This window comes from Mesoplodon bidens (assembly GCF_964165515.1).
Source record: "Mesoplodon bidens genome assembly, chromosome: 4".
NCBI classification, from domain to species: Eukaryota; Metazoa; Chordata; class Mammalia; order Artiodactyla; family Ziphiidae; genus Mesoplodon; species Mesoplodon bidens.
This window is the reverse complement of record NC_138160.1, coordinates 77503929-77518864: the sequence shown is the minus strand read 5'-3', so window position 1 is coordinate 77518864 and position 14936 is coordinate 77503929. Positions and strand designations below refer to the sequence as shown.

At 35.9% G+C, this 14936-nt stretch overlaps 1 protein-coding gene across 3 annotated transcripts in view; it reads left to right on the top strand.

Moving 5' to 3' along the window:
• KIAA0825 overlaps positions 1-14936 on the top strand; it is a 407300-nt gene that overhangs the window by 41791 nt on the left and 350573 nt on the right. For all 3 annotated transcript variants that reach the window (XM_081233566.1, XM_081233568.1, XM_081233567.1), the window contains exon 3: positions 13362-13465. In XM_081233566.1, the coding sequence (XP_081089692.1) occupies positions 13410-13465 (56 nt within the window). In that variant the 5' untranslated portion in view covers positions 13362-13409. The remainder of the gene's footprint in view (positions 1-13361; positions 13466-14936) is intronic.

Sequence of the window (14936 nt, the reverse complement as noted above, 5' to 3'; positions counted from 1 at the left end):
ATTTTAAAATATAGTATATGCTTTTAAACTGAATAAAGATAATGAGGATTGTAAGCCCATTTGGCCAGCCACTGGCATAAGTAGTACAGAAAAATCAGGATGAAGAATGATTATTTGAAGGCTGAATGCTTTGGAAGCTTGTTTGTTTCCTTCTGGGTGGACATAATTCTGAAGTTAATCACGGTGGTCTTCAGGGGGAATAATGGTTTAGTGTGCAAGTACTTACTTAGCAACTATTTAAGAATACATCTAATATGTGAAGTGAGATTTCATGTTCCTATATAAAATACCATTTTGAAAGCTGATTTGTGAAAGGCACTGAGATAAAAATCCTTGGTGGAAAGAATATCCTGGGAAGCTTTTAATTGTCAATTCCAGGACACACACCCAAAAAGTTCAGTTCACTAGGCCTGGGATGAGGCCCACCCAGGTATTCGAATTTTTAACAAGTGGCCAAGGTAATTCTGCTTAAATTAGTGTCTTCAACTACACTTTGAGAAATACTGCAGTAGAGGCAAAGACATGAACTGAAAAAAGCTTTTGTTGACCACCCATTCCTTTTTGCAACATTGTCCTCTTTGGTACTAGTTTTTTCTATCCTATGACCTACTTTCTCTATCTTCTTTGGCCTTTTCCTTACCCCCGTTAGTGGTTCCCAAGTGATCTTTAATTTTCTGCATTTCTCATTTTTACTCTTTCTCAAAGAATATATCTTCTGGATTTATCAGTCATATCTTTGCAGGTGGTTCTACAAAATAATCACAAAGGTCTCTTTAATCTAAAAATCTCTAAGCCAAAAGGAAGGTGCTGAAATCAATATAGAGGCTTTGGGCAACATTTAAAAAAAGAATAAGAAGAAGAAGAAGGAGAAGAAGAAGGAGAAGGAGGAATAGAATAGAAAATATCAAAGCAAGTATTAAGGATAAGCACTGTTTCATGGAGCTTTTCTTTAAGATATGTGTGTACACCTACGCATTGGATTGCAATGCACTTTTTTAACCTTGTAGGTCATAGTTCAAAAAGTTTGAAACATACTGTCTGAGTCTTGGTCTCCTGAATTTCTGTGTGAACACTATGTTTTCTCATGCATTCCCCTCATATATCTAACCCATCTCTGTTCTGGACATTACCATTTGTATAATCCATTCAAAATTGTCATGTCTAGGGGCTTCCCTGGTGGCGCAGTGGTTGAGAGTCCGTCTGCCGATGCAGGGGACACGGATTCATGCCCCGGTCCGGGAAGATCCCACATGCCGCGGAGTGGCTGGGCCCATGAGCCATGGCCGCTGAGCCTGTGCGTCCGGAGCCTGTGCTCCGCAACGGGAGAGGCCACAACAGTGAGAGGCCCGCGTACCACAAAAAAAAAAAAAAAATTGTCATGTCTAAAACTGAATTTGCTATGCCTTCTTCCTAACATTTTCCTCCTAAGTTTTAAAAATCTATCCATAAACTACTTCTCTGTCATCCAGATTAAAATTTCAGAATTCCTTTGTAATAATTTAGCCCTTACTACGTAAATTTCCCTATAGCCTCATCTTACTACCCTGGCCTATCCTGTGGCCCTACCCAGCAGGAAACCTTATGGGCACCCATAGTAGTCACCGCTCCTCAGCTAGCTTCTTGAAGGCTACCATGAGCATGCACTGCATGGTATCTATAGCTGCCTTCTTCAAGACTGTAAGAGCCTTTGACAACAAGATGCCCTGCTCTGTACAATACCCACCTCTTTTTCTTAGCTATTCCTGTCATAATTAGTCATTTTTATTGCCAAGGAAGAGGAACACCCTGGGTTTTACCCTTTGCTACTTTCTAATGATATATCCACAAGTTTTCTGCCTCTTATCATGACTATAATTTTCACATCGTCTTGTTTGGTTTCTCTGATGACTTGGGTCTCAAGTCCAAGCTTTTGATGCCTAGGATATGTAACACCTGGCTGGTGTTCTCTCAGCTATAATTGCCTGCCTCACTCAGCGACCCCAAACTATCTAGTCGTACCTTGGAAAGTCATTTCAAAAGCTATCTTTCCTTTTCTTGTGGTCCCGTCCTCTTCCTATTCATCATCACCTTCATCTGGATTAATTCACTATCTTCCTAACTGATCATCCTACATCTCTTCTCTCACCCCACACCAAAATCATCTCAACACCCTGTTTGATAAATATTTATAAAGTTGTAGTCATGTACTGCCTTAGTGAAAAACTTTTTATGACTCCCTGTTTTGTATAGGATAAAAGTACAAATATTTTCCTTCTGGAGGAAAAACGACCTTAGCATACCCATCTGGCCATAGCATTCCTATTTTACCTTTCGCTGTTTTCATTTGTGAATTTTCTGTTCTAGTTCCCCAAAGCAGTCCTATATATGCTGCAGGGATGTTCTCACCATTTTAATTACCAGGACCCCTTGTTGGTTGTGGTTCATCATTGTGGAGCAGGCAGCTGTGGCTGAGGTTTAGGAGTAGGGTCCCACTACATACAAAGAAACCTCAAGATAAGGACCTGATTACACATTGGCAATAGAAGTCAGTAAGAGCCCACATTGTAGAAGAAGAGGGAAATGAACAGGAGACCAACTCATTATTTACTTCTCTACTTACTGTCTGGCTGAGGCTCCTTATGTCCTCCCTTCACTAGTTGTTGGATCATTCTCAGAATTGGAGAGCACGTCAATCTATACACAGTGAGAGACTGTGTCATCAACTGTGGGGCCTGAGAGGCTATGGATTTTGCAAGATCACTGGGCTCCCACCTTTATTTTCCTTTTTCTTGGCGGCTTCTCTATTTTCCTCTGCCAAAGGGAATGTCCCTCTGCAGGACTTCTAGATCATTTGTTACTTGTACCACTCAGTTGATACTAAATTAGCTAATGCCTTGTGATATATTTTTTGTGTTTGTCTCTCCTGTATCAAAAGTAACGCTCATTATAATAAGTTCAAACAAAAATAGATTATAAAGAGTAAATCTTTCCTTTTCCCTGTTCCTTTTTATTTCTACCACCCACCGCTTAGCACTATTGATAGCTTGTTGAGTACCCTTCCTGATTTGGGGGATGATTGGCTTTTATTCAGAAGTATTATACTGTATCATGATGCTTATATAATTCTACAACTTACTTTTTAAAATAAAATACTATAGCATTCTGGAAATCTTTCCATCTCATGCCATACAGAGCTAGATTGTCATTTTTTATATATGTGCTTTCATTTTATATGTTATATTGATATTTAAAATATCCCATGTACTGATGTCACATTATATATCCAGTTTGCCCAGGATAGTCCCATTTTAGGCCTTTTATCTCAGCATTTCATTGGTTTAGGGTTTGCCTCAGATTTTTCATTTTTGAATGAAGTATTATTTAATAGTTACATATAAATAAACTAGGATAGGTTTAGGTAGACATACACCTTGTTTGTCTACATCCTGGCATGTTCTCATATGTGAGACACCAGTATAGTGAACAGAATTCTCACTTTAACATATGGTTAAATTGGCCAAATCCCATTTATCTTTTCCAGTTCCTTTCCAGAAGTAATATAAGCTAACACATCTTTTTCAAGGAGAGCAGGAAGGGTGCTTGCTGATAAAGTAAATGCACTCTGGCACGAGCAGTTAGATACAGCTAGCTTCTTCAGATCTTAGGGGATGGTGGTGGCAGAACTATTCTATGCTGCTGGTCTGCTGGCCACTTGATGCGCAGCCAGTTGTACTGAGCCCTGTGGTTACTTTGGCCTGTGGATTGCACATTTCCCATCCTTTATTCAGTTTTGCCAGAGTGAATACAATCTGAGCTCTCTATTGCTGCAAGGATTTTATTATATATCATATGATATAAATCTACAACTATTTATTTTACTGTTGGGTAACACATTTTTATTTTGTAATAACCATTTTGGTGACAGTGATTTAGAAAAAACAAAAGAAAATAACAGTGTACATTTAATAGTACTAAATTTCATTACACTTGCCGAAAAGAATTAATATGTAACTCACACTATGGGGGCTATAATGATATCAAAGAACACATGAAAACAAGAAGACATAGAGGGACTTCCCTGGTGGTCCAGCGGTTAAGACTTTGTGTTCCCAATGCAGGGGTCCCGGGTTCAATCCCTGGTCAGGGAACTAGATCCCACATGCTGCAGCTAAAGACCCCGCATGCTGCAAGGAAGATCCCGTGTGCCAAAACTAAGACCTGGTGCAGCCAAATAAACAAACAAACAAATAAATAAATAAATAAAAATAAATGCTAAAGAAAAAAAAGAAGACATAGAAGCATCAACATCTATTGCATAGTCTTAAGACCATGCCTGAAAATACAATATTTTAATACTTATCTGTAGAAGGTACATTTGTGTACCACTTTATGAAACATGACTTTTCATTTAGATCAAGTGACTGTACTAAATTAATTTCTCTCATCTTCAGCTTCAGGTTTTCTTGTGCATGTATGAGAGGTGAAACAATAGCTATTAATGTATTGGCTCTATTAAAAGAACTTTACTAACACTTAAATGATGCCACTTTTACCTCATATCATTGGATATTTCTAGTAAAAAAATTCAATTAATTCCAGTAATGGTTCAAGTTTCTTGTCTAATACATGGCATCAAAGTAAAGCATTTAGGGCCTCCCTGGTGGCGCAGTGGTTGAGAGTCCGCCTGCCGATGCAGGGGATACGGGTTCGTGCCCCGGTCTGGGAGGATCCCATATGCCGCGGAGCGGCTGGGCCCGTGAGCCATGGCCGCTAGGCCTGCGCATCCGGAGCCTGTGCTCCGCAACGGGAGAGGCCACAACAGTGAGAGGCCCGCATACCGCAAAAAAAAAAAAAAAAAAAAAAGTAAAGCATTTAGAAGTTCATTCTGTAAAAGGTGAAACACTTGACATTATTGTGAATACTATTTATTGTAAATTGAGTTACAAACTGCAACATACATGATAAAATTGTTTGGTCTTGGTGATATTAAAAATATGTTGGGACTTCCCTGACGGTCCAGTGGTTAAGACACTGTGCTTCCACTGCAGGGGGCGTGGGTTCCATCCCTGGTCGGGGAACTAAGATCCTGTGCAGACAAAAAAAAAAAAAAAATGTTGAGGTAGAACATAACATCATAAAATTTTTGGAATAAATTTAGAACCTATAGAGAGAACTATACTTAGAATATGTTGTGATGCACATATTTGTGCAATTCATAATTGCCTCTAAGAAATCTATAAAATCTACCAATCTAAATAGAAGATATAGTTCTAAAAGAGTACAAATATGTTTATACATACATGAAATAACCAGCCTGGAAATTTTTTAAAAATATTTATTTATTTATTTTATTTACTTGGCTGTGCCCCGTCTTAGTTGTGGCACATGGGATCTTCGATCTTCCTTGTGGCATGCAGGATCTTTAGTTGTGGCCTGTGGGGTCTAGTTCCCTGACTAGGGATCGAACCCGGGCCCCCTGCATTGGGAGTGTGGAGTCTTAGCCACTGGACCACTAGGGAAGTCCCCAGCCTGGAAATGTTTATGGTTAGATTGATCTGATAAAATAAAAATAATTTAAGCATGGCAGTATACACTTTCTCTCTAACACATATATATGGAATCTAAAAAAAAAAAATGGTTCTGATGAACCTAAGGGCAGGACAGGAATAAAGACACAGATGTAGGACTTTAGAAATTTTTGAGACTTTGAAGAGTAAGTTTGTAAATCAATGAAAATATCCTACCATGGTATTAAATACTTTTGTAAAAATATTCTCTAAATTTTGGTGCAATTTCTGCAAAATCTGCTGGAAATTTTTAGTCAAAGCGTTTAGAAGTAGAAGGCAAAAAGTTCAGTTTATGTGAAACTTTTAGGGAATTGCAATTATTGAACACAAAGCTTGCAAATAGGAGGACTTTGAAATGTTTCTCCGTGAAATCAAATGGGAAACTGAACAAATTAATTTATAAGAACTAGAATGATGTATAAAATTGTGAAATTCCATAATTGTGTTTTGAAATACCTATGCCTATGGGGAAAATATTTAGATGGAGTTCATATTTTTAATTGAATAAATTTATATTATGGTTCAAAATGAAGTTAACCTGGAAAAGCCTACAAGTTTGCAGTACCTAAATTTAGCAAAACATAAAAATAGAACTACCATATGACCCAGCAATCCCACTACTGGGCATATACCCTGAGAAAACCATAATTCAAAAAGAGTCATGTACCACAGTGTTCATCACAGCACTATTTACAATAGCCATGACATGGAAGCAGCCTAAGTGTCCATCTACAGATGAATGGATAAAGAAGATGTGGCACATATATATAATGGAATATTACTCAGCCATAAAAAGAAACGAAATTGAGTTATTTGTAGTGAGGTGGATGGACCTAGAGTCTGTCATACAGAGTGAAGTAAGTCAGAAAGAGAAAGACAAATACTGTATGCTAACACACATATATGGAATCTAAGAAAAAAATGGTTCTGATGAACCTAAGGGTAGGACAGGAATAAAGACACAGATGTAGAGAATGGACTTGAGGACACGGGGAGGGGGAAGGGTAATCTGGGATGAAGTGAGAGAGTAACTGACGTATACACTACCAAATGTAAAATAAATAGCTAGTGGGAAGCAGCCTCATAGCACAGGGAGATCAGCTGGGTGCTTTGTGACCACCTAGAGGGGTGGGGTAAGGAGGGTGGGAGGGAGACGCAAGAGGAAGGGGATATGGGGATATATGTATGCATATATCTGATTCACTTTGTTATACAGCAGAAACTCACACACCATTGTAAAGCAATTATACTCCAATAAAGATGTTAAATAAATAAATAAATTTAGCAAAACATTGAAAAAAAGCATATATATTTATTTGATAAATTTCTCTTATGTTATTAGTCCAAAAAGGCACTTTGGATAGAGGCAAAAAAATAGAAACTGTAAAAATATTTTGGCTAGAGTATTTATGTATTTCATTATTAAAAATTAAAATTGGTGATATTTTCCACTAGTGAATTTGCTCTGAATTTAATAAATTTACGAGGTAGATTTGCACCTGAGAAAGAGTATACAGAAGAGTCACTTGAAGGTGTCACTTAAAATTTACTAACCATAAATTGTATCTTGGAAATTATAAAAATAATACAATCATATTTTTAAAAATACATTCTTCAGAAAAATAACTGTGAGAGGCAGACACAACTAAGAAATTGATTAAAGTATATGAAATGTACCAAGAATCATCTGTTTTTATATTTTTAATGTTAAAACAATATAATTTTTTTTTACTTCAATGGGCATAGATATAGGAATTTTTTGAAAGAATGTTATTTTGAATATAAGTATTACATAGGTCCACAAATATTATAAAGCTACTTACTTGATTTGTAAGTATCCATCTCAAAAAATTACATAATTTAAATTATTTTCAGTACCCTTTTTACTCAAAAAAAAAAAATGTCCTAGTTTGGATGAATAAATTCTATAATCCTTTGATGTATATATGCTTCATCCCCTCCTTCCCAAATCCCATTTTCCCCTTTTCAAATGATTGCTTTATTGTAATTCTTATACTTCAAATTCATTATTTCCAAAATGAACACTCCCTTTCCCCCTACAAATTAAAAATTAACTATTTCCTCTGATTTTTCTCTTTCGCTTAAGAGTATGTCTTTTCTACCAGTCACTTAGAGTTAAAATCTTGCTATAAATACTGATTCCTCTCTAATCTTTACAAAGATCATTCTGGTGGTAGGATAGAGAATGAATTAGGAGATAATGCAAAAAATAGGGAAACACTTTAGCAAACTGCTGTACTAATCCAGCAGTTTGGATTTTGGATTTACACAGAAGCAATATGAGAACAGGGTTGGAGGTGACAAATATGAAGGCAAACTAACCATCTGGCTATGGGACTGGTGGGAGAACATTAGAACATGGGGGATGACTCCCACATTTCTGACATGAGTGCCTAGGTTGATAGTGGTGCTGTTAACTATCAGAGGGACCTCAAGAAAATGAAGACCTTTTAGAGGGAAGATAATAAAATTGTTTGGGGCATGTTGAGTTTAGGTGCCTGTGGGACATCCACGGGAGTTATCCAGTGTGGAGCTGGACAGTTAGAACAGGAGCTCCAAACACAAGTTGTAGCAGAAGACATGGATACAGATGAAATTGTTCAGTCAGAGGACCACAGGAAAGAGACAGAAAAAGAGACTGGTAAAGGAAGCTGAGCTGTGGTGTCCAGGACAGATTTAGGGAGAAACAGTGCCTTAATAACACTTCCTTTGGAGAAGGAAGTGCCTGGGACCAGTGTGGAGTGTAGCAGGTTGGACGGAAGACTGACATTTGGCAATTTCGAGGTTCTATAACTATAGGAAGAATTCATGCCTAGCTTAGGAAATGTTCCCAGAAATATCTTACCATTTGAAACTTTTAGATTTAAGTTTAATAAATTAAGCTTCAAAGATATAATAGTTTATGTATAGTTTTGCAGGTAACATTTATTCTACTACTCCTCTACCAACTTATTATCATTATTCATTTTTACTCTGACTTTTTTCAAAGTTTCACATTGTGTGTACAAGGGCATGTTGATTAGTATAGAGTGAACTTTCTAATATCTTGTCAAGGATGTCAGTTTTATTATAATTTCACACATAGAACTATTCTAGAAATTTGACTTTGAAGTTGAGTCAATCCAAAACAATTAAAAAAATCTCTTTATTTTTCATTCTTAGGATTGTTTCTCAATGGTACCTATGCATAAAATTTTAATGTTTTTACATTTTATTTTTATTTATTAGTTCTTTCAAAGAATGTGTTCTGTATCTTTAGACTTTATTTAGTAATTAAAGCACCTAATTTAAGTAATTTTCTTTCTATAATCCATGCCTCCACATTGCCTCTTATATGTTCATTTTGGTCCCTCAGCTTTGCTATATGATTCATCTTTTAGTAGAAAAATACTGGGATCTTTCATCACAATTACAGTCATTGGTCTGATAATCCTATGAGTCAGTCTACACAAAACAAGAAGCTCATATCAAACTCCTGGCAGGTTTAGTTAAAATTAAAATGCACGCTTAACTGTAGAGATTGTCAAGTGTGGAAATAATATTTGTCCAGCTGGACAGCTTTCTTTTGTAGTTGCTAAATGAAAGTTGAGATTCTGTCTGCTCCTTGAAAGCTTCTGTGTCATGAAGGTAATTTGGACTGTTTGTGGTTTGACAGGGATTATTAAAATCAGATGAAGTGAAGGGAAGCAAGTGTGAGAAAGCAAAATTGACACTGACACTCTCTATTATTTGCAGCTTGGATCATGATGACTATGTTGATATGATAGATTCACTGTTGAGATATGTTAAGCAGCAAATAAAGTAAAAAGCAAGAATAGTGATGGATTTTCAGATTTAACATGAAGAAATCCAATATTTACTTTCACTGATTGCTTTTTAAATAGGTTTTCAGGTCATTTCATATGAATTTATTTACAACCAACAACAAATTATCCCTCTATTGAACTATAGAATTAAAAAGTATACTGCAAAGGCAGGATAACAGAAAATTAAATATTAAAGAAATAGATCACATGATTAAAATAATAGAATTTTTAAACTAGAAGGGTCCTTAAAGATTGCTTTTATCTGATTTCCTTTTTTGGTAGATGGAAACTAGAAAGAGTTTTAAGGTATCACATTTAAATGTTATTTGATAGCATAAATAAATGTAAAATCCAATTTTTCACCATAAATATATTTTCTTACCTTTTCACAGTTATTATAGTATAGTATAGTTATATGTTTTCTATAAATAGTATTATCTACTTTAATGAAGTAAATGCCTTCCATAAACATGATCTACTGAAAGCATTCTTAGTAGAAGGAGTTATAGCAAAAGGCTATTTCAAGATGTCAACCAAGGACAGTTATAGTAGAAAAATATAAATAAATATGATGAATACATATGTTTAAAACTAGGTGAAGAACCTGGAGTTATCCTATGCATTGTGGAAAACCTTTAGTGGTATTTAGGCAGGGTAGTGAAATGATCTGAATTGGTTTGTAACATGAGAAGCCTAATGCCAGTGTGCAAGGTGGATATCACCCAGGTTTCCTACAATTCAGTTCAACAGTTCTAACACTAACTACCTGGAGTTAGCACAGTCATTGCAAGTGAAAGGCTTAGTCCTGCAAGACTGCCCCCACTTCAGACATGAGCAAGTGAGGTCTCCAGGGATACCCGCTTCTGCCTGGCTGAGTACATATTCAGCAGCTCCCACATGTTCAGTAATTCATTTGAATGACTCACAGGACTCAGGAAAGTGCCATACTTCTGATTACAGTTTTATTAAAAAGGATACAACTCGGGAACAGCCAAATGGAAGAGACACATAGGACGAAGTAAGGAAGGGGGTAGGAGTGGCAAAAAACAAATATGTATTTATTATACCACAAATATGTATATGTATCTTGGAGACAAGATAGTGTTCCAGATTTGGGGCGCTGGTGCAGAAAGAAGGAGAAGTCAAATTTGAGAGCAGTGGTGACCATTTAAGATATTAGGAAGAGAAAGGGTCAAAGAATATGATGACCATTTAAAACAGGGGTCAGCAAACTTTTTCTATTAAAGGCCAGATAGTAAATATTTTAGGATTTGTGGACAGCATATGGCCACTGTAGTATATTCTTTTTTGTTTGTTTTTTTAATTTTTACAACATGTTAGAAATGTAAAAACTGTCCTTAGCTTGTAGGCCATAGAAAAAACAGACTGCACCATAGTATGCTGACTCCTGATTTAAAATACTAGACATGGGAGAGGGAGATTAGGTAGGTGGTGACCCTATGACATAGGAAGAAAAGTTATTTTAAGAAAAATATTTTTTTTTCTTAAGATTATTTATTTATTTTTATTTTTGGCGGCGTTGGGTCTTCGTTGCTGTGTGCGGGCTTTCTCTAGTTGCAGCAAGTGGGGGCTACTCTTCGTTGCGGTGCACCAGCTTCTGATTGCGGTGGCTTCTCTTGTTGTGGAGCACGGGCTTCAATAGCTGTGGCTCACGGGCTCTAGAGCGCAGGCTCAGTAGTTGTGGTGCACGGGCTTAGTTGCTCCGCGGCATGTGGGATCTTCACGGACCAGGGCTCGAACCCGTGTGCCCTGCATTGGCAGGCGGATTCTTAACCACTGAGCCACCAGGGAAGTCCAAGAAAAAGATTTTGAATTAAATGTTGAACATTTTGAGTTGAAGGGACCTTTGGATCAGCAAAGTGGAATTGTCTAGTGAGTGCTTGGAAGTATGTGTGGGGTTTTAGAGAATTAGAGACATAGACCTTGAATTTTCAGCATCAAGATAATAAATGAAAGAGGTTGTGAAAAGCATGCAGAATAGGAAGAGGACCAGTAACTCCAGCATGAGATGGGTAGGAAGAGAAGCAAAAGAGAAATTTCCATAGTTCGCTTCCCAACTCAGGCAAGGGAAATAAGGAGATTTGGGAAGACTGAAAAATGAAACTAATAGGAAAAGATTTTTGAGTTCTGAGGAGAAAATCCAATGAATAAAAATAAAACAATATTTTAAGTAAAATAAATCTACTACAGTAACATTACATAAAAGGAAGCAGTTGCTTTGAATGAAAAATGCTCAAGGAAAGTATTTAAAATGAGAAGCAGGTTTAGAAAGAACTCTGTGGTGAATATCAGTGTTCAATGACAGAGATGAGAGAGGAGCCAATCAAGATGTTTATTAGTTTAATAAAAACTACTCTGGTCAATTTAAACAAACAAACAAACAAAGTGGCTGTTGGGCAGTTGAGCAGGGAAAGGATTTATTATATGTATCTCACAGAACCAAAAGGAAACTGTATGAGCAATCAGTCAGTCAGAGGAGGACAGGAACTGGGCAATTACAGGGGCCTCAGCCAAAAAAATCCATGCATCTTTTCTTGGGAGGCTGGAAGTATCGTGATTGGTTTACTACCAGTGATTCCCTGTCCCTGCCTTCATTCCAGATTTCAAAATTTATTTAGTATGCATCTGATGGTTCAGCTTGGCTCAGATTTCTAACCCTGAATCAATTAGTTATGACCAGGAAAGCTGGGTCCTTTAGCATAGAAAATGCACCACCATTGTACATCTGATACTGTATATCAGATAAAAAAAGAAATGTGAACTGACCAGCTAACCAAAGTGGGGCCTCCTACCAGCAGCCTCTGAATAAATGATGTGAGAAACTAGAAGAGAACTAAGAAAGTATAATACTTAGGAAAATTGATGAGAGAAGACAACTTCAAGGAATGAGTAGCTATCAGTACCAAATAGTGCAGAGATTGAGTATGATGGGAAGTGAAAAATATTTTGTCAGTTTCAGTAAAAGGATGGCGGCTGAAACCAGATTATTCTGGGTTGAGAAGTGAAAGATGAGAACATGAGATTAAGAAATATGGACTGCTATTTTGAGATGCCGGGCTATGAAAAGAAGGGGATCCTAGGGAGGGTTTTGTTGGTTTCTAAAAAGCAAGAAACTTGAACATGTTTATAGTCAACTGAAAGGAATATTGATGTTGTAGGACTAGTTGATGATAACTGATGGAGCAAAGCCCTGAAAGTCATAAAAGGGTATTTCAATGGATAGATGTATTAATCAAATTGATGTTAATGAATAATATTACTAAAATTTAGGATAATAGTATCACATTAATCTGACTAGCTAATCAATAATATTAACATTTTAGGAGAAATTCTTCAACTCTTGGAACATACTTTAAGAACTATAACTCCTTTAGAAGCACCCATTTCGATACAAAGTACGTACTAAGTTCAAAGCATTCTTGCCTAATTATTAAGAGTTCCTTAAAAATATAATTGACATCTCATAAGCTATTTATTATTCCCATTTGCTACATAATACAACTGCCTTTTAAAAAGTGCTCCATAACTTAAACTTTCTAATGCAGATGTACTGTTTTCCAAATTACTAAGGTTTTACTGTACTTGAAAATTCATTAGTAAATCACAGCCCCATGATTTGCAACATTATTTAGTTCTAATCTCAAAATATATAATAATTTTATGACTTTTTAAAATTTATTTTTTTAGTCTTAAACTGATTGTTTTTGAATTTTATTTATTTTTTTATACAGCAGGCTCTTATTAGTTATCTATTTTATACATATTAGTGTATATATGTCAATCCCAATCTCCCAATTCATCCCACCACCATCCCCCCCCCACTTTCCCCCCTTGGTGTCCATACATTTGTTCTCTACATCTGTGTTTTATGATTTTAAATCATGTGAAATATACAAGTGCAAAGTTATAAAAGAATGCTAAAATTAAATTCATTTTTAATTATCTTGGTTTCACTGTTGTATTAAAGCAAGAGATGATGAAGATTGCATATTGAAGATTATAAAGAGTTATTAAAATGAAAATGTTTTCTGGAAAGAAAGGTACACTGAAAAATAAAGCAATGTCAATTTGGTGAGTAAAGCATATGACAATTAATTCTGTTTGCCTGTCAAGCTGCAATAGTGTATTCCAACTGATCCTGTCAGTTTCTACTTCATACATACACATATCTAAATTACTAATAGAGGAGTTACAGTGAAGTGTTCTATATTTTATCAAAGGGGATTTTAATAGTTGTAGTATGTTAATATGAGTACGTACTGGATGTATATCAATATTATAGCTCATATAATTATAATAATCAGAACTTCCAAAATAATTAGTAGAAAGCATAGCAGTATAAATTGAATAAAACAAGTTCATTATTTCCTAATATAAGACTTTAATGTATTAGGTATTTGAAATGACTGTCAACAAATGGAGATCCATTTGAGTTGTTTCTCAGTCTTTAGGGGAGGCTAGAACATTAAAATTTCAACTCTCAGTAATTGATAAAAAGAAATTTTTGGCAACTCTGAAATATCACAGGGGAAGATCTAGCCTTAAAAAAATTTGTTTTTGGAAATTATATAGGCTTCATAATGAATGAAATTTATAATGGTTCTGGGGAAAGCTGTTAAATATATATGGCAGTAAACAAGCCAACATATATGAGAGGTAAAATAATAATTCTTTTGTACAACTTTATAACTACATAAAATTGTCAAGATTTAGTAAAAGTTAAATTTTGAATTATATAAAGTTGGCAGGACTTTGTGAATGATATGAGAAGACTACTTTGTGACTAAATATGGATGGAAAAGTTAAAATGAACCAGGCCAGAAGAAAAGGCTGGTCCAGATTTAAGAATGACTACCTGGTTCAAATTTCAGTTTGCTTTTTTTTTTTTTTTATCAAATCAGCAACTCAAACCAAACAAGAAATACAAACAATAATACAAATAATATAAAAGATACCAAGAATAATAGCTCAAGGATACATGATGGCTGTAATGTCACCTTTTTCCTTGTGGAGGCATAATGCCCAAACTCAGTTCATCTCAGACATCTTTTGTTGAGTAAAGAGTGTGTCAATTCAAAGGAACCCAGAAATATGGGCTGATTGCTTTTTAGAATATTTTAGGGAGGTGCAGTTTGGAGAATGGAGCATCAGTACAGGGCATCTACCTATTACCATAAGAGAACGTCTTCCTGCCTCACGTTTCCTGTTTTCACATAATATTTCTTGCTAAGCTACAGATTCTACTTTAGCTTTTCACGTGGCTGTCCTGGAGAAGGGAAGAGGGAAGAATTAAAAATAGCTCTGAGAGTCCAGGATACAGGAACAATGATGGTATTGACAAACGAAATAGTCCGTGGAAAAGTTAATTTGGGGGGTTCAGAAATATGTCCTTCTCCTACCATTTTTATAGAATACAACAAATTTATAGCTAGAAGAAACCTCAGGGCCTGATAAATCCATTCACCTCATTTTATAAATGAGGAACATAAGCTCCATCCCTCTTGACAGATTGAGTGACTCACCCAGAGTCACAGAGGCATTG